The sequence below is a fragment of the Schistocerca gregaria genome, chromosome 6 (assembly GCF_023897955.1).
Source record: "Schistocerca gregaria isolate iqSchGreg1 chromosome 6, iqSchGreg1.2, whole genome shotgun sequence".
NCBI lineage: Eukaryota > Metazoa > Arthropoda > Insecta > Orthoptera > Acrididae > Schistocerca > Schistocerca gregaria.
Genome location: NC_064925.1, coordinates 77,561,391 through 77,586,403, shown reverse-complemented (window position 1 = coordinate 77,586,403; position 25,013 = coordinate 77,561,391). Strand labels below are relative to the sequence as shown.

At 43.2% G+C, this 25,013-nt stretch overlaps 1 protein-coding gene across 1 annotated transcript in view; it reads left to right on the top strand.

Moving 5' to 3' along the window:
* Positions 1-25,013, top strand: part of LOC126278231 (serine/threonine-protein phosphatase 6 regulatory ankyrin repeat subunit A) — a 944,107-nt gene that overhangs the window by 564,742 nt on the left and 354,352 nt on the right. The window contains exon 5 of the mRNA XM_049978210.1: positions 4,686-4,886. Coding sequence (XP_049834167.1) covers positions 4,686-4,886 — 201 coding nt within the window. The remainder of the gene's footprint in view (positions 1-4,685; positions 4,887-25,013) is intronic.

Genomic DNA, 25,013 nt, shown 5'->3' with positions numbered 1-25,013 from the left:
TGAAACCATGGACTTCTTCAACTTCTTGAGGAGGGACCTTCGGCATCAACAACAAACTTTCTTGGTGGACAGTCATAATCTTCTGTTTATCTGATGTTTTACTGCCTCATCCGGCCGGAATAGCCGTGCGGTTCTGGCCCTTCAGTCTGGACCCGCGTGACCGCTACGGTTTCAGGTTCGAATCCTGCCTCGGGCATGTATGTGTGTGATGTCCTTAGGTTAGTTAGGTTGAAGTAGTTCTAAGTTCTAGAGGACTGATGACCTAAGATGTTAAGTCCCATAGTACTCAGAGCCATTTGAACCATTTGATAGACCGGTTACTGTTGAATTCCCGCAATTGTATGGTCTACTCTCACATGTCGTACGTCAATGAAGTCTTCTTCGAAGGCTTCTCCAGGGTCATAGATAAAGTGCATAGATCCATTTTTTAAAAAATCGCTGTTACATTCGGCAAAATTACTTGCTTACGTACGAAGATGTCCCACGTTGTCCACCACAACTTAGCGAAAACCCACACATTTATAAAGGTTTCAGGAATTACTGCAAACAATCGCCGTTTTTTCTTAACTTTTTGTTTATTCATGACCGGTTTCGAATCGCCTGGCGACTCATCATCAGATGATACAATATAGTTTGGAGTGTTGTGGGGGTCGTGCATCTGTAGCACATATATAGAGACGAAAAAGTGAGCACTGTATGTGGGAAGAATATTAAGATTGTAAGATTAATTTGACGATATTACTCACTGTTTTTATTTTTATGGCAAGCACTGCTCTGGAAAACATGACGTATGCTTTCCAGTATTGTTTATATATTTATATTATATATTTACTCGTGCTGAACGGGGGCGTGTCATACCCGATTCATCCTGTATTAGGACGTCAGTCACACATTTTTGCAAAGAAGTGACTTTATTATTCATCTGAGGTACAGTTTCGCCAGAATAGTAATTCCAAGGTTATTGCGAACAAGGAAACAGAAATGGAGTACAAACTTCAGTACCGGCAAACAGCAGGCAGAATTCATAGAAACAGTCTCGCCACGTTGAACCGTTTGACACACATTTCGGAATTTCTCGACCATCTGGCTCCGTTTCGGGAATCACACATCCAATAGAAAAAAAAAGTTATTGGAATCACACGTGCTGTTCCCACGTATACGGCAGCCAAACACGCAACAGGTAGGGAGCGATTCCTTCCGATCCGTGCTAGGTACGATCGGAGGTAAAGCACGAAGAGAGAGAAAGAGAATGCGCGACGAACGGAAGGGAGATAGCAGGAAGGGAAGGATTGGCATTTTAAACGTTCCGTGTAGCATTATTGCTTTCGACAGATACTGCTGGCGAAATATTGCACTGTGGGCAGGGCAAGCGGAGCGGGGTGGGTGGGATGGGGAATCCCCCACGAGTAGGCACGGCGCGAGACCGATAACTCTCAGCTGTCATGTGCGAATCGACTTCTGCCACGGCCAATGGGATGCGGCCGTAGGCGTGTCCTACCACAACTCGTCTTTTTCCGAGATCTTTTTGTCCCCTCCCCCCTCTCCCCGACTTCGTCAGCCACCTCATACCGTATTTGCTTCCCTCGGCTCGTATGTATCGTCGTTGTTATTTTTCTTCTCCCCCGATTCACTGCGCATCCCAGGAAAAGTACGGGCGCACTGCGGTCACGTGCTCTCGGTGTTCGTTAGGTTGGTAGCACTGGTGGAATCACTGTGCGCGCCTCCAGTCTGGTGTCTGTGCAGTCCTGTACCGGTGTTGTTGCTCGCCTGTTAAACAGGACCGCTTTGAATCGCACAGCTGACATTAGGGAATCACGTACTGTTGAAACACCATTACGATTGCGACATTTTGTGTTGTCGCAAAGCTGCAGAAATTACAACCGACAAGGCCGTTGCGTCAGAGGAAATCATCAACATCGCAGCTTCTCAACTGTGTAGTCGTGTGTAGCTAACACGTGTGATGTCTCTCTGCAACTACAGGAAAGGGCAACGGTTTGTTAACGAACCATGATAGCACTCATAATCTTGAGATTTTTGTTTCTATTCTTCCACACATAAAAATTGCTCGTAGATTTGGCGGTTCTCAAAGTCGGCAGCAATATAAACATTTTACTGGGTTACTGAAGATAGTGCTTCGGTAAATTTTCAGTGCTTTATCTGTGTGCTGCTATTGACCACAGACCAGCTTCTAACATGTGGTCTGTCATATTTGGTAAACAAAGTTTCAATCAATATATTTCCTGAAAATTGTTATTTGTATCTAGCAACACGTCATGGGTACAATCCAGTGCTAGTAAATACCTTTCGAACAGAGTGCGCTTCAGCTCAGTTTGCAGTGTTTACACTGACTTTACATAAGTTATCATTAATGGGTGAAAGTAAGACATATTATGTAATCAAGACGTTATACGATGATGCTTCATCTGCAGGTGCTTGGTAAAGAGCATCATCTAAGCGTTCCTCGGTGACATCGGGAAAATGTACCCGGATTTGAAAATTCTTGTCACTCTTTGCTTCACAACTCTTTTTCTGGACAAAAGAGAAGCTGCATGAATTGGTGACATTCTAACGAAAAAGCCATTTTGCCACCAGAAAAGAATCTAGTCTAGAACTTTTTAGAATCTACATTCTATTTAATCCAACATAATCTTGCAGTGACAGTGTGGACTGCTTATCGCTGACTCACGTTTATTGGAATCCAGTCAGACGGTCTGTTCTCGTAGTGATAACACAGACACGTGTGCGCCCGCCTCAGGAGTGTGTGTCGAGGTCAGGTCGGGAGCAGGTGTTGCGGAATTGCCTGTCGCTGATAGCATCGATGTGGGGAGACCCTGAGCCAAACGGAAGGGCTACACACTGCAGATATTTTCTGACACTTAGACAGACGCTGTACTGAAGGTCACAGTCGAAACTGTGCCAGGAACACATTACACTAGAGCGTCTCGTTGACATGACCTACTGTTTCTCTTCTGTTTCTCAAGTTTATAATCGAGACTATTTATAACGTTTTTAGCTCCTGGAGATCAAAGTCTTCTCTTGGGTGAGAGGCATAACTTTTTTTGTAGAATTCACTGCAGCCACATCAGATCCACTGTTGTCATTTCCTGTCCTCAGACCATAGTATCATTTTCAGGTGTACTACGCAATCTGTAATTCAAAGCATGACATTCTAAATCGTTAACAATCTTCTCAAAGAAACTTGTTTTTTTATTTCTTGTACTGGATTTATAGAAAATAATTTTAAAGCCATTACTGTGCCTTTGATGCTACAATTTCAAGATTACCCCTGTGTGTGAAATTCTGTCGTGAGATACCCATATGTTGTCCTGTTTATGTTGCCAGTTTCAGTGAAACCAAATCTCAAAAATCGTTTGGAAAAGTGGACACTCCAGATGAAAAGAAAACTATATATGATGAAAGAATGAATGCTAGCCACAATAAGAATGAATTTTCATCGATAGGTGCCTTTTTTGTAAAATATAGCGTGATTTGTATATCTCAACTGTTACCCTCATTCGAGTGATTGTGAACTGAGACTCAGGTGAATCTGGATCCAATGAAGGAATAGTTCATCCAAGTGTCCATTAATGTTACAGTCTTCAAAGAAAAACTTTTTTCCCACGGATGTATGTATATGATGTACAGGTACATCACTGGACTTTCGGCTCTTAAGTGAAAAACACCACCAGTCTGTTTGTAAAAATGACCTCTTTCATAGCATACTGAAGTACCTTTGAATTGAGATCCTTTTGAATATCTGAGTTGTGTAAGGGCACAAATTATTACAAAAGAGAAATTAGGACAGATCTTTCTGTTACCAATTTCAGTCAAATAGGTGTAATCAAGACGGTTTTAAGTATCTAGCTCCTGGACTTGTTTCCACCAGGATGTTATTCTGGAATATGCACACTTGTCCCTTATGTATCACTGCAGCTCTATGTTATGAACGTAGATCTTCAGTACTAGTAATATCATTTCTTTTGGGAAAAAGCAGCTAGCACAGTATGGTTGTTCATACGTTGTCATAGCTAAGATGTTATGGTTGTTGATAGTTTGTCACAACGAACAGTGTTGTAGAATCTGCAGTCTTATCCATATATCGTCACTTCAGTTGTAGTTAGTGTACTTTAAATGTTCATGGCGATGTTATGAAAAGCAAATAGCAACTGTTTTAAGGATGATGATTTTATGGAGTCTTGTATGTTGTAGAACCAGCACCCTTATACAACATTAGCCTTTACAGGTTTGGGTAAAGAGCCTTAACGTGTGGCAGCAATAATATTTGCGAAACGACCGATCACGAGGAGTAATCTGCAGCTCAGACTGCAATAGCTCGTTTCACCATTTAGTCAGTGTTGTGCGGTTGGCATCATAGCCCAATGGGATTTGGTCGCTGACGAGTGCAGGCAGGTGTGAGATGATTCAGGATGCCGATCCCGATCACCAGAACGGAAAGCGTGCCGACCAACCTGACGGCGTCTCGCTCGGCTGCTGCGTCGGCGTCAGCGTCGTCGGCGTCGCCGTCCGCGGGCGCGTCGGTCACTTCTGTGGCGGCGATGCCGGCGGAGGCGGCAGCCTCGCTGGCCATCAGCGCGGCGCTCAGCAACGACTTCGTGTCGCGCAACAAGCTGCAGGTGGGAGGCGGCTGGGGGCAGCTGCTGAGGCGGGCTGTGTGCACTTTGCAGAGGGGCAAGATCCCGCTCCTGCTGGCCGTCGAGGCGGGCAACCAGTCCATGTGCCGGGAGCTGCTGTCGCAGCAGACGGCCGAGCAGCTGCGCGCCACCACCGACAACGGCGACACGGCGCTGCACCTGGCCACCAGGCGGCGTGACGTCGACATGGTGCGCATCCTGGTCGACTACGGAGCCAACGTCGACATGCAGAACGTGAGTACCCGCTACCTGCTGCCTGCCCGCCCTGGCGCCACCCGCACCGAGCTGCTCTCGCCACGCACCGCTCTGGATCGAGCGAAACGCACGAATGGAAGGGTAGTCACATGCACCGCACTTTCCACCATCAGGTGTACACGTCTAATTTAACAAAACACAGATGACTTGCTTATATGAGGGTTAGAACTGCAATAGTGGCAATTACTGACAAGGGAACCTCCCCATAGCACCCCCCTCAGATTTAGTTATAAGTTGGCACACTGGATAGGCTTTCAAAAACTGAACACAAGTCAATTGAGAAAACAGGAAGAAGTTGTGTGGAACTATGTAAAATATAAGCAAAATATACAAACTGAGTAGTCCATGCGCAAGATAGGCAACATCAAGGTTAACATGATCTCAGGAGCACCGTGGTCCCGTGGTTAGCCTGAGCAGCTGCGGAACGAGAGGTCCTTGGTTCATGTCTTCCCTCGAGCGAAAAATTTACTTTCTTTATTTACGCAAAGTTATGATCTGTCCGTTCGTTCATTGACGTCTCTGTTCGCTGTAACAAGTTTAATGTCTGTGGTTTACGACCGCACCGCAAAACCGTGCGATTGGTAGACGAAAGGACGTACGTCTCCAATGGGAACCGAAAACATTTGATAGCAAGGTCATAGGTCAACCGATTCCTCAACAGGAAAACACGTCTTATATATTCTATACGACACTGGTGACGGCATGTGCGTCACATGACACGAATATGTTGTCCACCCACCTAACTTGTACAGTTGGCGAACGGGTAAAAAGATTCTCCTACCTTGCCCGATTTAGGTTTTCTTGTGGATGTGATAATCACTCCCAAAAAGTGATGAAAACATATGAGTTTCTCACACAAAATGCAACAAATTAATGCAACAGTTTCACAGTCGCACAGTTTTCCCTGTGCCCTGTCAAAACATATGTTTTTAACGTTCAAATTTTTACGTGTGTAGACCGCCAAATCCTTCATATGTCCAAGCAAATCTGAACATGTGCTGGAATTTTGGAGAGCGAAGTTGATAATGTGTGAGTGCCTGATCTTTGATAATTGTCTGAAAATAGAAAATTAAACTTTTCACTCAAGGGAAGTCCTGACTCAAGGACCTCCCATTCCGTAGCAGCTCACGCTAACCACGGGACCACGGCGATCCTGAGCTCAAATTAGCCTTGATCTTGCCTATCTTGCGCATGAACTACTCAATTTCTAAATTTTGCTAATTTTTTTAGTAGTTCCACCCAACTCCTTCCTGTTTTCTCGATTGATCTGTGTTCAGATTTCCAAGGCGTATCCACTGTGCCAACTTATAACTAAATCTTAGAGGGGTGCGATGGGGAGGTTCCCTTGTTAGTTACGAGGGTCTTTCAATAAGTAATGTATAAATTATGTGTCCCTTTGGAAGTCAGATCAGGAAGGTGGAGAGATCTGGAGAGATTAAATAAGAGTCTCCCACCTTTCTTTCCACCAACCTGTCGTCTTCTAAAGCTGTGTTCCCAGCGCAGAAGGCAGCTCGTCGGTCGTGGCATCTTCTTCGGAGGAGGCTGCTACGCTGTCAAATGAGCATGGTGGTTGTGGCAGATCTTGCAGTCTTCCAGCAAAGACAAATCGAAGCTGATCGATTTGTTAGAGAATTCATGACAGTAGTTGTTGACGTAACAAGGGTATTTACCGTAGTACATAAGAAACTCATTATAAAATTTAAACTCACGAGAAAACGTCCCCTCCTAAAGGAGACTGCTTAATTTATTTTGGTGTACTTAGCACAATAAATTAATGTGCAAGGTGTATCACTAGAATAATTATGTTTATAAGTATTTTTCAAAGAATTATATTCTATACATTCAGAATTACAAGCCAAATAGAAAAGTACAACATATGAAACACCATCATATAGCCGGAAAAAGAAATTCCTTTCCGAGGACGCTACGCAGAATAGTGCACATCTCTTGCAGGCCTGAGTGGAAGAAGCCTATATACAGGGTGTTACAAGAAGGTACAGCCAAACTTTCAGGAAACATTCCTCACACACAAATAAAGAAAATGTGTTACGTGGACATGTGTGCGCAAAAGCTTAATTTCCGTCTTAGAGCTCATTTTAGTTTCGTCAGTATGTACTGTACTTCCTCGATTCACCGCCAGTTGACCCAATTGAAGGAAGGTAATGTTGACTTCGGTGCTTGTGTTGACATGCCACTCATTGCTCTACAGTACTAGCTTCAAGCACATCAGTACGTAGCATCAACAGGTTAGTGTTCATCACGAACGAGGTTTTGCAGTCAGTACAATGAGTTGGCAGATGGCCATTTGATGTGTGGATTAGCACGGGGCAATAGCCGTGGCGCGGTACGTTTTTATCTAGACTGATTTCCAGAACGAAGGTGACCCGAAGCAATTGATCGGCGTCTTAGGGAGCACGGAACACTCCAGCCTATGACTCGCGACTGGGGAAGACCTAGAACGACGAGGACACCTGCAATGGACGAGTCAATTCTTCGTGCAGTTGACGATAACCCTAATGTCAGCGTCAGAGAAGTTGCTGCTGTACAAGGTAATGTTGACCACGTCACTGTAAGGAGAGTGCTACGGGAGAACCAGTTGTTTCCGTACGATGTACAGCGTGTGCAAGCACTATCGGCAGCTGATTGGCCTCCACGGGTACACTTCTGCGAATGGTTCATCCAAGAATGTGTCAATCCTCATTTCAGTGCAAATGTTCTCTTTACGGATGAGGCTTCATTCCAACGTTATCAAATTGTAAATTTTCGCAATCAACGTGTGTGGGCTGACGAGAATCCTCACCAAATTGTGCAATCACGTCATCAACACAGATTTTTTGTGTACGTTTGGGCAGGCATTGTTGATGATGTCTTGATTGGGCCCCATGTTCTTCCACCTACGCTCAATGAAGCACGTTATCATAATTTCATACGGGATACACTACCTGTGCTGCTAGAACATGTGCCTTTACAAGTACGACACAACATGTGGTTCATGCACGATGGAGCTCCTGCACATTTCAGTCGAAATGTTCGTAAGCTTCTCAACAACCGATTCGGTGACCGATGGATTGGTAGAGGCGGACCAATTCCATGGCCTCCACGCTCTCCTGTTCTCAATCCTCTTGACTTTCATTTATGGGGGCATTTGAAAGCTCTTGTCTATGCAACCCCGGTACCAAATGTAGAGACTCTTCGTGCTCGTATTGTGGACGGCTGTGATACAATACGCCATTCTCCAGGGCTGCATCAGCGCATCAGGGCTTCCATGCGACGGAGGGTGGATACATGTATCCTCGCTAACGGAGGACATTTTGAACATTTACTGTAACAAAGTATATGAAGTCACGCTGACACGTTCTGTTGGTGTGTGCTTCCATTCCATGATTAATGTGATTTGAAGAGAAGTAATAAAATGAGCTATAACAATGAAAGTAAGCGTTTCCGGACACATGTCCACATAACATATTTTCTTTATTTGTGTGTGAGGAATGTTTCCTGAAAGTTTGGCCGTACCTTTTTGTAACACCCTATATATATATATATATATATATATATATATATATATATATATATATATATATATATATATACTGCCTCGGTTCAAAACACATACGATGTATATACAGGTACAGAACATTGCAGTACAATGATTTACATTTGTGGACACTCGAATCGAATATAGAAATTAAAATTTTACGTTCACGTGAGTTTTGAACTCGCGACCCTCCATGCAACAGTCTCGTATCACAACCAATACAGCAGTCCACCTGTTTAGCTGGGTGGTAACGTGCTCGCCTCCCATGCAAGCGGGTCCGGGTTCGAGTCCCGGCCTGATGAAAAATATCAGGTACAAGGCGTAAAGTTAGTAAGAACTTCACGGCAAATTGTCTAAAACATACAGATTGCTGCAAACGGCCCAACCAAACTTATACTAGAAGTCGCCTCTAGACGCTGTTGCTTGGATTTACTTAAGGGTAGGTTTACTATCTTTTGGTTCAAAAAATAGTTTTAGAATCCACCCCTGAAACGGTTTTTCCGAATACTGAACGGAAATGTTTGTAATTCGTGGTTGAACAAAAAAATGCACCTGCCTGAAATCGGCCTTTTTCACGCACCAGTTTTTTCTTTCGGAGGACAAATTATTGTACCGGTGTTTGGGAGGAAACACAAAATTCAGATGAAAGTTCGAACGCGTGTGTTTGAAAGTTAGCCCCCAAGCATTTGCATTCTGGTGCGAAGTCTGTGGGGATTTAGACTTCTCTAGCAGTGAGCAGCTTCAACGAAGGGTATTCAGCAATTCTGAAGACCATGACAACGATGGACGTCACCCTGGGACTCTATTCAACGCACTTCGCCAAGCATTCGAGCGGCCGAAAACCGCCGAAAGCCGTACGAGCGGCTCTGGAGCAGCGCCGGATGGCCCAGACCGACCAGAACGCCCTCTGTGAGGAAGAGGAAGGACTAGTTTATGGACCCGGAACAGCAGATTGAACGTACGTTGCATAATGTTGCATTTATATGTAGTCAAAACTACAAACGCGTGTTTCTCGAAATGAAATTTTCTTTTTTTTTATCGCGCAGTATGGTAACTTCAAATCTACTGAGCCGATTGACATGATTCTTTGTCTCCGACGAAAATAATTAAATAGCCTATGAGTTGTACCACTTTTATTCCAATCCATCAACTGTAAATATTTTTACTTGAGCGACGAAGTCAAAAAACGATGAAAAAACCCTATTTTTTTCAAATGCCTGCCATTTTGTTTCCTATGGTCTAAATAACTTAAGCGAGGTACAGCTCCTAAAGAATCTTACATACTTCGCTAACGTCAACTCAGTTTTGATTTCAGACGAGCCGGCTGACCTGTGATGTACTGCGCTTGGAGGTCTACATCGAAATTTTGTTTTGTTCCGACGGTAGTTGCACCTTTGCTCTTAGATATTTCCGGTCGTAAAATTCCAGTTTGTAGAGGAAATACCAATAAACATTTTGACCAAATTTGATATTGATATTTATAACACATCACGAGAAAAAAATTCTCAAACAACATTCTTCTTTGGGGGCAAAGGTAGTAAACCTCCCCTTAAGCAAGATTTAAAAGAAATCAGATACAGTAAATCCTAAGGGAAACTAATTATAAACATAAAGGCTTCCTGGCCACTATCACACACAACTGAAATATGGAAGGCCAAATTAAGGCAAACACTTAATCTCAGGTGTTTATAGAGTTAAGCAAACAATGGCAGTAGCCAATAAGATATACACCAAGAATTACATAATCGACCACAGAAGGCAAACAAACAAATCAAAATATAATTATTAAAAATGTGTGGAAGTATGTGGTAAGGTCTTACAGGACCAAACTGCTAAGGTCATCGGTACCGAAGCTTACGCACTACTTAATCTAACTTAAACTAACTTACGTGATGGACGACACACACACACACACACACACACACACACACACACACACCACACACACACACACACACACACACACACACACACACACATGCCCGAGGGAGGATTCGAACCTCCGACAGGGGATATAATTATTACACAAGTGTCTAGTTCAGCAAGCAACTGATAACAGATAATGCGAATTTACTAGAATCAGCCGTGCAGCTGTCTTATCAGAATAGATATTCAAATGGTTCAAAGGTCTCTGAGCACTATGGGACTTAACTTGTGAGGTCATCAGTCCCCTAGAACTTAAACTACTCAAACCTAACCAACCTCAGGGCATCACACACATCCATCCCCGAGGCAGGATTCGAACCTACGACCATAGCGATCGCGCGGTTCCAGACTGTAGCTCCTAGAACCGCTCGGCCACCTCGGACGGCCAGAGTAGATATCTTTTTCACAAATGTACGAGGGATTTATGTTACCGGAAATGATATGATTGAAACCACAAGACCAACCACAGCACAGAGTGATGCAGATTTCCAGGTTCGCTATTGAAGTCAATAACAAGCTATAAAATAGCGGCTGATCTGTCCTATAAAATTCACAGATAAACAGAATTAAACATTATTCTAGTAAAATACAAGAGACCGTGAACAAAAGGCGGCTGGCAAGCACTGAATGGCTAATATGCCACACAAGTAGCTTACAGGTAAATTTGAATAGTAAGCACCGACCTGAGCACACTATCAACCACACGTCTTCACTTGCAACAGAATATTGGCGGAACTACCGCAGATACCAGTTAGATCCGAATGGAACCAAAATGCAGTGGGTCAGACAGCCGTTAAGATAATAATTACTTCCCATTCCAGAAAAGGGCTCACCATATAGTCCACAATATAGGCTCGCTTCCTTGAACGGTCGAGTAGCTGACACTTAAACTGTAACAGGAGCCTTAGCACCAATAACACTCCACAGGATAGGTTTCTACATTTCAGCTACGTTCAGCCCGATGAAGCACTCTCAGGCCCTAGATAGAACTGGAGCTCCAACTCTCCACACTGCTGCTAGCAAGTCCCTTCTCTTCTGCTTGCTGCACATGCTGCTTTATCCCCACCCGCCCGTCTGACGTGCCCTACCTTTGGCCAGCGTCCTCTAGTTACCTAGCTATGGGGCAGGGACATAAACACAGCAGAGACTGCCGATACTGAGCGCTGTGGATGCTCACGCGCATGACATAATCTTTCTCCCCCTTCTTCCCCATTAAGCTGGTACCGCCAGAGGCAGGAGCGGCAAGGTATGAGTGGATTCCTCAGCATCCTCGTTCCAGTGACGACCTTACGCTGGCTGGTATGATCCTTGGTTAATTTATTGGTGAAAAGATTCTGGGGAAGTGATTTGAACCACTTTGTGCGATCCCACAAACAGTGGAAACATCTTACATCCAAACCTCCAGACGTCACACACTCAGCTCTGTACTAAACGTTGTGTGTCGATAGAGTATCAACTAAGACACCGATTTAATTCGTGCCGTGTGCTGTCATCTATTAAAATGAGCATGGACGGTAATTAAAAGCAACACCAGAACTACGGAGCAGAGGTAAACCATTTCTATGAGCTCCAAATGCGAATATGTCTGGTAGGTGAATTGGTAGAACGTCAGATCGTTGTACTAAAGATCATGATTTCGACACCCGCTGATAGATTTTTTAGCAGATTACGAGTTGAATTGTATGGAAGAACGTTTTATGCCATATACGAGTACGATTCAGAGTTTGTAGCAACGTTCTTTTGGGAATCTCCTTTCGCTTCGTTAGTTGAAAGAAGCAAACCTATTGGGTACATTTGTATGGATAGGTGTCCTGCTATCTATAAAAAATGTACGCTATAGGTTTGCAACTTTCAGCTAATGAAGCGAAAGCACACTGCAAAAGAACATTGGTACAAACTGCGGAACGTCCTTTTACACGGCATAAAAATTTTCTCCCATGTAACAATTTCAAGCGTAGTCTGTTAGAAAAAAAAAAGACAACCATCAGTGGATTTCGAACTTGGGACCTTCAGTACGTCAATCTTACACCCTACCAACTGTTTTATGTCATTTTGTTCGTTGTTGGTTGTTGTATTTGTTCGGGGCGGGCGTCCAATGTCGCTTGTTCAGTTTCAGCGTTGATTCATTAACTCAGTTATTTTATTACAGTGGGCAGCTAACTGTCTGACCGAACACGCTGAGCTACAGTGCCGGCGCCATCTCACCTCCCAGAGAATTTCACATTCATATTTCAAATATGTGGTCTGTACACTACTGGAAATTGAAATAAGAACACCGTGAATTCATTGTCCCAGGAAGGGGAAACTTTATTGACACATTCCTGGGGTCAGATACATCACATGATCACACTGACAGAACCACAGGCACATAGACACAGGCAACAGAGCATGCACAATGTCGGCACTAGTACAGTGTATATCCACCTTTCGCAGCAACGCAGGCTGCTATTCTCCCATGGAGACGATCGTAGAGATGCTGGATGTAGTCCTGTGGAACGGCTTGCCATGCAATTTCCACCTGGCGCCTCAGTTGGACCAGCGTTCGTGCTGGACGTGCAGACCGCGTGAGACGACGCTTCATCCAGTCCCAAACATGCTCAATGGGGGACAGATCCTGAGATCTTGCTGGCCAGGGTAGTTGACTTACACCTTCTACAGCACGTTGGGTGGCACGGGATACATGCAGACGTGCATTGTCCTGTTGGAACAGCAAGTTCCCTTGCCGATCTAGGAATGGTAGAACGATGGGTTCGATGACGGTTTGGATGTACCGTGCACTATTCAGTGTCCCCTCGACGATCACCAGAGGTGTACGGCCAGTGTAGGAGATCGCTACCCACACCATGATGCCGGGTGTTGGCCCTGTGTGCCTCGGTCGTATGCAGTCCTGATTGTGGCGCTCACCTGCACGGCGCCAAACACGCATACGACCATCATTGGCACCAAGGCAGAAGCGACTCTCATCGCTGAAGACGACACGTCTCCATTCGTCCCTCCATTCACACCTGTCGCGACACCGCTGGAGGCGGGCTGCACGATGTTGGGGCGTGAGCGGAAGACGGCCTAACGGTGTGCGGGACCGTAGCCCAGCTTCATGGAGACGGTTGCGAATGGTCCTCGCCGATACCCCAGGAGCAACAGTGTCCCTAATTTGCTGGGAAGTGGCGGTGCGGTCCCCTACGGCACTGCGTAGGATCCTACGGTCTTGGCGTGCATCCGTGCGTCGCTGCGGTCCGGTCCCAGGTCGACAGGCACGTGCACCTTCCGCCGACCACTGGCGACAACATCGATGTACTGTGGAGACCTCACGCCCCACGTGTTGAGCAATTCGGCGGTACGTCCACCCGGCCTCCCGCATGCCCACTATACGCCCTCGCTCAAAGTCCGTCAACTGCACTACGGTTCACGTCCACGCTGTCGCGGCATGCTACCAGTGTTAAAGACTGCGATGGAGCTCCGTATGCCACGGCAAACTGGCTGACACTGACGGCGGCGGTGCACAAATGCTGCGCAGCTAGCGCCATTCGACGGCCAACACCGCGGTTCCTGGTGTGTCCGCTGTGCCGTGCGTGTGATCATTGCTTGTACAGCCCTCTCGCAGTGTCCGGAGCAAGTATGGTGGGTCTGACACACCGGTGTCAATGTGTTGGTATTTTGGTTGATACTCTATCCACACACAACGTTTGGTACCGATCATCTGGATGTTTGGGTGTGAGCCATATGCCCCCCCTCCCCCCACCCTGCTTTGTGACGGAAGTGTCTTCAAGTAGCCTCGGTCTCATGGCGGTAACGAATTCAGATGTCTATTCTTGTTACATCTAGCATTGTCCCTCTGGTGTGCAGGCTGTGTGTTATCTCTGGCAGATTCCCAGGTCTTCTTCATGACCTTATGATCATTATCTTCAGGAAGGCGATCATTAATTGACTGCAGGTTGGAAAGTGTCGAGTTAACAGGGAGTGTGAGCATAAATTTGGGGAGAGTGGTCCTATGCGTTTCATGCATGGCTGTGTTGAAGGCAAAATTAGGCCACCCACTGGATGAATCTAACTGCGACTGCGAGTTCCCGTCGTAGATTATCAAGGTCAACTTAAGATTGCGCTTCACACAGAGCACAAAGAAGGGTTGTGCGTACTATGGGTAATGGTTACATGCGAAATATCATTTGTAATGCAAAATCTTTTAAATTACAGGACGCAAAACTTGGCACATTGTAGCTAATTAGACGTTTTGGGGTACCAAGGATAGAGAAAATATGACTTAGATACTTAATGATTATACTCACAGCACCTTTTGTAATCAGTACCAGCCATAGAAACTGGGAGAAGACGTCCATCACCACCACCATATACCGATTACCTTGTTTAGTACAGGGTAGGGGACCTAGGTAGCTGATGAACATCTTGTCCAAAGGCTGCTCCACCCTGTCAAAGGTAAGCTTCCCTACCGGTTGTTGGGGTTGGGTTTCGCTCCATTAATGTGGCCCACTAATTTATGGACATCGCTATTTACTGTAGCTCAAATGAGGTTCTGTTTAATCTTAATTGTTGTCTTATACATCCCCAGGTGCCCTCCCATCGCACCAGGTAAAGAACCCGAACAATCTCTTGGTACATGTATACTCTGGCCTAACCTTCCTTCCTTTAAGTTGTTGTTTTACTTTCCATAATCGATGATCAGCGTCCTGTTTTTCGGCTAACCCTCTGAATAACTCCAGAATCTCTCTGAAGACTATCCCCACAAAAGCTGCTTCTTCCTCAGATTGCAAGAGATTTGCTGCCTCAGTCAATGTTGATACATTTGGCTAAGGGCATCAACCACGCAGTTATCTCTGTCTCTTCTGTGATGAACATTAAAACGGGAGGCGAATATCTGCATGGGCCATCTGCCTGTTCTTCCCGTAGCATAGATAGCACTCACGTTAAGGCCTGGTTTCTGTCTGTACGGGGAATGGCTTATGCTCAAGATAATACTTGAATCGTTACTACACAAATAATACGGCCACTATTTCTAGAGCGTGTACCAAATATTTGCTCCCTATCACTGATGATGACGTGGACGTACAAGTGATAGGCTTCCTCACTTCCTCCTCCTGATGGAGAAGGACGGGTGCCATATTTGAAATGGATGGGTTTGCCTTCAAGAGAAACTCTCCAAAGAAATCTCATATAGCTAGGTTGGCCACAATAGCCAGCGTCGCCTTCAATGCATCTAAAGATTCCTGCTGAGTATCATTCCACTAAAAATTTTCACCCTCCCTTCACAGTTGGTTAAGGGGGGCAGACAGGTCCGTGAACTTTGGGATGAATTTACGAAAAATATTCCCCATTCTTATCAATCTCGCTATACCCTTTTTATCCTTAGCTTTGGGGAACAGACGAATAGCCTTAGTTCGCTCATATTGTCCTCGCTCACACCATCACTGGACACAAGATGACCAAGTAACGAGATGTTTTTTCGGGCCATGTTGGTATTAGCAGCTTCCTGGAGACGATGAAGAAATGGCCCATATGGCCGACGTGTCCACTGAAAGTTTTCTTGTAAGTAAGTACATCATCCAGACACTTGCAGAAACATTTTAATTTTAAGTCGCACAGGACAGAATCTAGTAAGCATCATAATACACATGCTCTAGTAGCCAACGTGAACAGAATCCAGCTACATAGATAGGGTTAAATATTTGTCCAGAACTTACCAAATAGTATACTGTATATAAGAGCAGCATCTCTAAAAGTCTCACATTACTTCTAATAGTGTCTGCTACATCATTAACATCCAATACTGACAGCAAGGGTCCTCGCACACTTCCCTAGGGAACACCTCAAATTACTTCTACATTTGTCGAAGACACTCTTTTCATACCCGTTCACAACTTCGTTAGTAAATATTGTTGTGGTATCAGTTAAACTCTTTTCGGAAAGTAATTTCAACACTCGTTTTGCTATATAACACGTATCTGTGCAAGTATTTATTTCCGCTCATGACGCATGATACCAGGATCTAACGTGTACCTACGTATGATATTTGACGAATTGTCAGCAAATATTCTGGAGGGGGCGGGACGGGGGGGGGGGGGGGGCGTTCAGAACCTGTAACCTGCGTGACCGACCTGGAATATGTCTCCGTGTTTCCATCATTTATCTTCGGGCGAATGTTGTTGAACATTGTTCAACGTCATGCTTTTCACATTTTTACCCCCTTCAGTTAACGTTCTGTAGCCATGTTTTCCATGTCCAGGTGACGCTAAAAATTAACTTTCTGGCTTCTTTATTGTTCTGGGAATCTCGAGTTACGCCTTCAGTGGCTTTATTTTTGGCCAGTACATTGAAAATCTTTCCAGTTGCCGCAGCTACCATTAATCGTTTGGAGATAACCTTTGGCCGGTATTGTACACCTTTACATAACATTATCCGACGGGTATTAACAGACTTGTAACTTGAACTGCAGGCAAACGATAATTGGAGCATTGATTAATCGGATTTAGCAGATGGTAATGTGATAACATCACGACAGGCACCAGACTGATCCCAAGCGCACACCATGGTACGGTCTCTTAACATTCGGAATTACCTGTTATAAATAGGCATCTAAACCCGGCATACCTCCTATGCTCATCAATAATGTTTGCTCGCCCGTCAGTTTCATATGCATTATGTACTGACCTATTGGTATTCAACCTCTGCAACAAGCCCAGCAAATAACTCAGAAGGGATTGGTAACATTCCATCGGACAACACGACGATTATTCAGGTTGGTGCGTAAGAGTGCACGTGACTGGTGATATACCATCAGACTTACGGAAAAACATCGTCCGTACAGTTCCCAAGATAGCGAGAACTGACAATTAGGAGAAGTATCGCACAATCAGCTTAGCACCTCATACGTCCAAGTTGCTGACAAGATTAGCATACAGAAGAATGTTGTTGTGTTGTTGTGGTCTTCAGTCCTGAGACTGGTTTGGTGCAGCGCTCCATGCTACTCTATCCTGTGCAAGCGTCTTCATCTCCCAGTGCTTACGGCAACCTACATCCTCCTGAATCTGCTTAGTGTATTCATCTCTTGGTCTCCATCTACGATTTTTACCCTCCACGCTGCCCTCCAGTACTAAATTGGTGATCCCTTGATGCCTAAGAACATGTCCTACCAACCGATCCCTTCTTCTAGTCAAGTTGTGCCACAAACTCCTCTTCTCCCCAATTCTATTCAATAGCTCCTCATTAGTTATATGATCTACCCATGTAATCTTCAGCATTCTTCTGTAGCACCACATTTCGAAAGCTTCTATTCTCTTCTTGTCTAAACTATTTATCGTCCATGATTCACTTCCATACATGGCTACACACCATCCAGATACTTTCAGAAACGACTTCCTGACACTCAAATCTATACTCGATGTTAACAAACTTCTCTTCTTCAGAAACGCTTTCCTTGCTATTGCCAGTCTACATTTGATATCCTCTCTACTTCGACCATCATCTGTTATTTTGCTCCCTTAATAGAAAAACTCCTTTACTACTTTAAGTGTCTCATTTCCTAATCTAATTCCCTCAGCAGCACCCGACTTAATTCGACTACATTCCCTTATCCTCGTTTTGCTTTTGTTGATGTTCATCTTAAATCCTCCTTTCAAGACACTGTCCATTCCGTTCAACAGCTCTTCCAAGTCCTTTGCCGTCTCTGACAGAATTACAATGTCATCGGCGAACGTCAAAGTTTTTATTTCTTCTCCATGGATTTTAATAACTACTCCGAATTTTTCTTTTGTTTCCTTTAGTGCTTGCTCAATATACAGATTGAATAACATCAGGGAGAGGCTACAACCCTGTCTGACTCCCTTCCCAACCACTGCTTCCCTTTCATGCCCCTCGACTCTTAGATCTGCCCTTTGGTTTCTCTACAAATTGTAAATAGCCAGAAGAATAAAAAAGAAAATTAAGAATCTGTTATACGACGATCAGTTTACAATAGGGCTAAGCTATAGAGAAAGGCGGGTAATATGCAATATGTGTTAGAGCCAAAAGGGAAAAGTTAGAGGGGAAGACCAATAACAAAGTGCTCGGATTAAAAAGAATGTAAGACAGGAATGTAGTCTCCCGCCCTTACTGTTCAATTTATACATCAAAGAAGTAAGGAGTGGAATTACAATTCAGATTGGAAAGATATCAAAGATAAAATTGGCTGATGACATTGCTATCCTCAGTGAAAGTGAAAAAGAAGTACAAGATCTGATAAATGAAATGAACAGTCTAATAAGTACAGAATATGGATTGAGAGTAAATGGAATAAAGACGAAAGTGATAAGAAGTAGCGGAAATGACGACAGCGATAAATTTAACATCTTATTTGGGGATCTTGAAGCAGACGAAGTTAAGGAATTCTGCTACCTAGGTAGCAAAACAACCCATGTGAACGGAGCAAGGGCATAAAAATCAGAGTAGCACTGGTAAAAAGGGCATTCCTAGCCGAGAGATGTATGTTAGTATCAAACGTGGACTTTAATTTGAAGAAGAAATTTGTACGAACGTTCATTTGGAGCACAGCGTTGTGTGATAGTAAAACATGGACTGTGGAAAAACCGGAACAGAAGAGACTCGAAACATTTCACATGTGGTGCTACAGAAGGATGTTGAAAATTCGGTGGGCTGATAAGGTAAGGAATGAGGAGGTCCTGCGCAGAATCGACAAGGATCATTTCATTTCTTGAAAGCTATATTTTCTTCTTGTCTGAACTGTTTATCGTCCATGTTTCACTTCCGTACAAGGATACACTCCAGACAAATACCTTCAGAAAAGATTTCCTAGCATTCAAATTTATATTCGATGTTAACAAATTTTTCTCTCTCAGAACGATTTTCTTAATATTGCGATTCTGCATTTTTTATCCTCCCTCTTTTTGCCATCATCACCTGTTTTTCTGCTTAAATAGAATCACACCATTTTCTACTTTTTTTTAAAACTAATGTATATTATTCAAGGCTCCATTAGCTGTATTGAGGTTCCTTTATTAGGCAACACAACTGGTTTCACACGATTAAAGACGCATCTTCAGGCGATAATCTGTACTGAATGCAATAAATGATTTTATAAAAATGCTGTTAGTGCATGGTGTATAATGGTTAGTAAACAGGAACAGGTTTTTACTCACAACTTTGCACTTCATAAGGCTAGGGAGAAGCGATGTACCAACACTCAAGATGTAAACTGATTAATTGCGTAGTCTTTCAAAAGGTTGATGATGGAATGTTTAAACTAGGAATTATATACGGTAAGGTGAACGTCGAAAGTGTCAAAACATGCTGCAACAAATAAACCAGTAAACGAGAGGAAATCACTGCAGTTAAAAGATGTAGGGCCGAAACAGCGGTAATGGATACTGTTTGGTTAAATACATCATCCACGAAAGCTGTGTCATAACAGGCCCAGAGTCTATAAAATTTATTACTTAGTAAACGTGGTCGTAAAATGCATTCCTCATCAAAAGCGAAGAGCAGTTAGCATATATGAGATCTCCGTCAAATGGATAAAACTACAGTTCATGTAGATCACCTACATATACATACTTGATGACATTGTAACACAGCACTGGTAAGTGACGTCTTTCACTACACAGTGTCCTTTATCACCCTTTTAGATCTATATGTTTTAAGTACCGTTTCTGCTCTCATTCCCTAGTTGTTTTGCTGGAGCATGAGTTCTGACTCTTTCGACGTTCACCTTACCGTATGTAACTCCGATTTCAAACATTCGATGATCAACCTCTTAACATATTACGCAATTAACCGGTTTACAACTTCAATGTTGGGACGTTGTACATTCTCCCCAGCCTTATGAAGTGAAAAGTTGTGAGTAAACACCTGTGCCTGTCTTCTCACTGTCATACACTATGTATTAACAACATCTTATAAAAACAGTTGTTGTATTCAGTACGGATTAACACCTTAGAATGTATCTACAGTAGTGTGGAAGTAGTTGTGTTGCCTAATAAAGGAACCTCTATTCAGCAGGTGCAACTCTGAAAAATTTTCATTAATTTCCAAAAATATTTTAAAGGATTTTTAAAGATATTTTGGAGAATTTTTCCGTATTTCTTTACAGTAACCAAATACAAAAACTCGTTTATTACTGTCAGTGTCTCATCTCCTAATCTTAGCCCCATCAGCATCGACTCATTTCATTCGACTACGTCCCATTATACTCGTTTTTGTTGATGTTCATCTTGTAATCCTATTCCAAAACATGATCCACCCTGTTTAACTGCTGTTCCAAGTTCTTTGCCGTCTCTGACAGGATTATAATGCTGTCAGCAAACCTCACAGATTTTATTTCTTCTCCCTGAACTATAAATCCGTTTCCAAATTTCTTATTCGTTTCTTTTACTGTTCGGTCAGTGTGCCTATTGACTCCCTTCCCTTTCAAATCCTTAGATACGCTGGCCTCTGTATACATTGCAGTTTCGCTCCCTGCATTTTATATCTGTAATCTTCAGAAATTCAAATAGTTTAATCCAGTCAACATTTTCAAAAGCTTTATCTAATTCTACAATTTAATCTCTAATCTATTTAATCAATTCAATCTCCAACCTATCAACGTAATTAAGCGATCTAGCTTTCCACTCCTAGACCTGTGGAACGTGAGTTCCGTTCCTCCTGCAACTACCGAAAAAGCTTCTACATTTGTCCAAGATCTACTGGTTTCTCCACTGTTTTGTCCCGGTGCTGTGCCTGATCTACATAAACGACATAGGAGACTACATGAGCAGCCCTCTTACATTGTTTGCAGATAATGCTCTCATTTTGCGTCTAATAAAGTCATCAGATTATCAAAACCAATTACAGAATGATTTTGACAATATATATATATATATATATATATATATATATATATATATATATATATATATATATATATGGTTAGAAAAGTTCCACTTTAAAACTCATCAATATCGCCACTTAAGAATTTTGAAGTTTCCAGGTTCTTAATTATTTCCTCACAATGTGTCACACATACCATTGGTGGAATACCCACAGATGTACGGAACTGAATGTGTTGCGTCTTTTTAAAACTGAGGCTGAGACCATTTGCAGAAAACCTGTCAATGATTCTTCTAAGAACATAGTTGAGCATTTCTTCTGTTACTGTACGTACTCTTGGACTGATTACAATAACGCTGTTATCTGCAAAGAGGAACAAATTCTGGTTCTTGTTTGTTAGACAGAAGATCATTTATATACAAATATCAAAAAAAGTATTGCATCACCCCGGTTCCCAGAACTCCTGAAGACAGCCATTGGCTGTGGATATTGTAACTCACACACAGGCCCTCTGACTGATCAGAGACGTCACTAAACCCGCCCAAAGTTGTAAACAAACATGCATGTGCAGTGGATGTTAGACGGAGGGGTCCGACAGCAGATCAGTTCGCCATTCCACGGGGAAGGAGGTACACGGCTCGTGTTGTCTGTAGTTCAACGATTCCTACACGGTCAATACCTTCGTTCGATCGCTTCCGCCTTGTTACTTAGTGCCAGGAAGGGCTCTGAACAAGGGAAGTGTTCAGACGTCTCGGAGTGAACCAAAGCGATGTTATTCGGACATGGAGATATAGAGAGAGAGGGGCTGTCGATGACATGCCTCGCTCAGGCCGCCAAGGGCTACTACTGCAATGGATGACCGCTACCTACGGATTATGGCTCGGAGGAACCCTGACAGTAACGCTACCATGTTGAATAACGTTTATTGTGCAGCCACAGGACGTCCTGTTACGACTCAAACTGTGCACGATGCGCAACTTCACCCCCCAACGTCCATGGCGAGGTCCATCTTTGCAATCACGACACCATGCAGCGCGGTACAGATGGGCCCAACAACATGCCGAATGGACTGCTCAGAACTGGCATCACGTTCTCTTCACCGATGAGTATCGGATATGCCTTCAACCAGACAATCGTCGGAGACGTGTTTGGAGGCAACCTGGTCATGCAGAACGCCTTAGACACACTGTCCAGCGAGTGCAGCAAGGTGGAGGTTCGCTGCTGTTTTGGGGTGGCGTTATGTGGGGCCGACGTACGCCGCTGTTGGTCTTGGAAGGCGCCGTAACGGCTGTACGATACGTGAATGCCATCCTCCGACCGATAGTGCAACCATATCGGCAGCATTTAGTGAGGCATTCGTCTTCATGGACGACAATTTGCGCCCTCATCGTGTATATCTTGTGAATGACTTCCTTCAGGATAACGACATCGCTCGACTAGAGTGGCCAGCATGTTCTACAGACATGAATCCTATCGAACTTGCCTGGGTTAGATTGAAAAGGGCTTTTTATGGACGTCGTGACCCACCAGCCACTCTGAGGGATCTACGCCGAATCACCATTGAGGAGTGGAACAATCTGGACCACCAGTACCTAGATGAACTTGTGGATAGTATGCCACGATGAACACTGGCATGCATCAATGCAAGACGACGTGATACTGGGCATTAGAGGTGCCGGTGTGTACAGCAATCGGGACCACCACGTCTTATGGTCTCGCTGTGTGCAATGTGTGGTTTTCATGAGCAACAAAAAGAGCGGAAATGATGTTTATGTTGATCTCTATTCCAATTTTCTGTACAGTTTCCGGAACTCTCGGAACCGACGTAATGCAAAACTTTTTTGATGTGTGTATATGAGGAGCAACAGCGGACCTAAGATTGAGCCTTGGGAAACCCCATATGTGATTTCTCCCGTCATAATAATGTCCCTGGGCTACATTGGTTGAATTACTAAGTACATCTTTCTACACTCCTTTCGATAGATATGACGTAAAGGCTATACCATCAACCCCATAAAACTTCAGTTTATCTAGGAGAATATTGTGATTCACACAGTCAAATGCCTTAGACAAGTGGCAGAAAATACCAAACGGCGCTATGTTAATGAATGTACAGTTTGGTTAGTGAACATGTAAATGGCATTCTCAGGAGAGCAACTCTTCTGAAATCCAAAGTGCGATGTGCTGAAGATCTTTTTGTTCCTCATGTGAGATATTATTCTAGGACACATCAGTTTCTCATATTTTTTAAAAATGATATCAGTAGTAAAACAGGTCTGTAGTTATTGACATCTCTCCTCTCACTTTTCTTAAATGGGGGTTTAATATCGTCATATTTTAGTGTCTCCGGAAAAACGACTTGAGTTATTGATGCATTACACATTTTAGATAATAAAGGGGTTATTATATGGGACCAAGTCTTTAGTACCCAATTGGAAACCTCATCAAAAACACAAGAACTTTTATTTTTGAGAGAGTATAAAATTTTCTTAATTTCATAATGAAAACAACTCATATGACTGAATTTTATGTAAGTTGTTTTTTCTACATACTCCTGTGATCTTTTTCTTGAACTGTTTTTCCCTGTACTTCCTATTATATTTGAGAAATTGTTATTGAATATATTTACTACCTGTGACTCATAATTTGTAGCCCTTCTATTCAGTTCAATGGTGATGTTACCCTATCCTGTGGCTGATTGTCCTGTCTCTCTTTTAACTACATTCAATACAGCCTTAAGTCTGTTGTCAGAATTACTAATTTCTGACATTATGTGCATATTACTTGAGTTACAATAACTTTTCTTATTAATTTCGAGTAGTTTTTATAGTGTGGAATTACTGCAGGATCACTACTTGTTCTTGTCAACACATACATTTCCCTTTTCCTTTCACGAAATACTTTAATCCATCTAGTGTTCCATGGAATATTACATGAATGTTTAATATCCCTTCTTATTATCTTATGAAGAAAGCTGTTTTCAAATAACGATATGAACTTATCGTGAAACGGGTTAAATTTTATGTTAGCATTTGATTCATTAGAAATGTCATTCCAGTTCATCTCTTGTAAATTGTTCTCAAAAATATTTTTCCTAGACTCATTATGTAACCCTGATTCCCATTGAGGAGGATCAATATTGTAGGGCACTGCCTTATTTGCCCTGATTAATTGTCCATCATGATCAGAGAAAGCATTTGTTACTATGTAAGCAACTGTTTTTTTTCTTTTTGAGCTTCAGCAAAGAAAACATTATGAGTTAAGGCGCCACTGTCTTTAGTCATCTGTGTTGCACAGTTAATTAATGAGATCAAATTCTAGGATTCAAATAAGGTTTCCATATAATTTCTCCTATCAGAATGCTTTAGAAAATCTACATTGAAATCACCAAAAATTATTAACTGCTTGCTGCTATCTGACAGATAGCATACTAAGGAAGCCAAATTTCTCATAAACAGGTCAATATACATATATCAATACACTTCACCCGAGAAATTTGTGTGCACAAACTACGACCACTGTGGAGAACGATTTCCTTGGATAAAGATAACGGATGTTGTTCACACACCACCCTGTTTCGTACGCCTTTTGTGTCAATAGCTAACACAAATGTTTAATGAATGATAGATTGATTGGAGAGATCCAGTAGCATGGCTTCTTGTTACACCTGACCTCAGTTGTCTAGACGTGTTGTTACGGGAACATTTCTGTATTACATACCCATCGTCAACATCCTTACGTTACACAAGCGTGTGGCCTACTCACGTGGCAAAATTCAAGAGTGGGGATGTGTGTTTACACGAGTTGGTGCTTCTTTGAGTAGGAGGGGTGCCAAG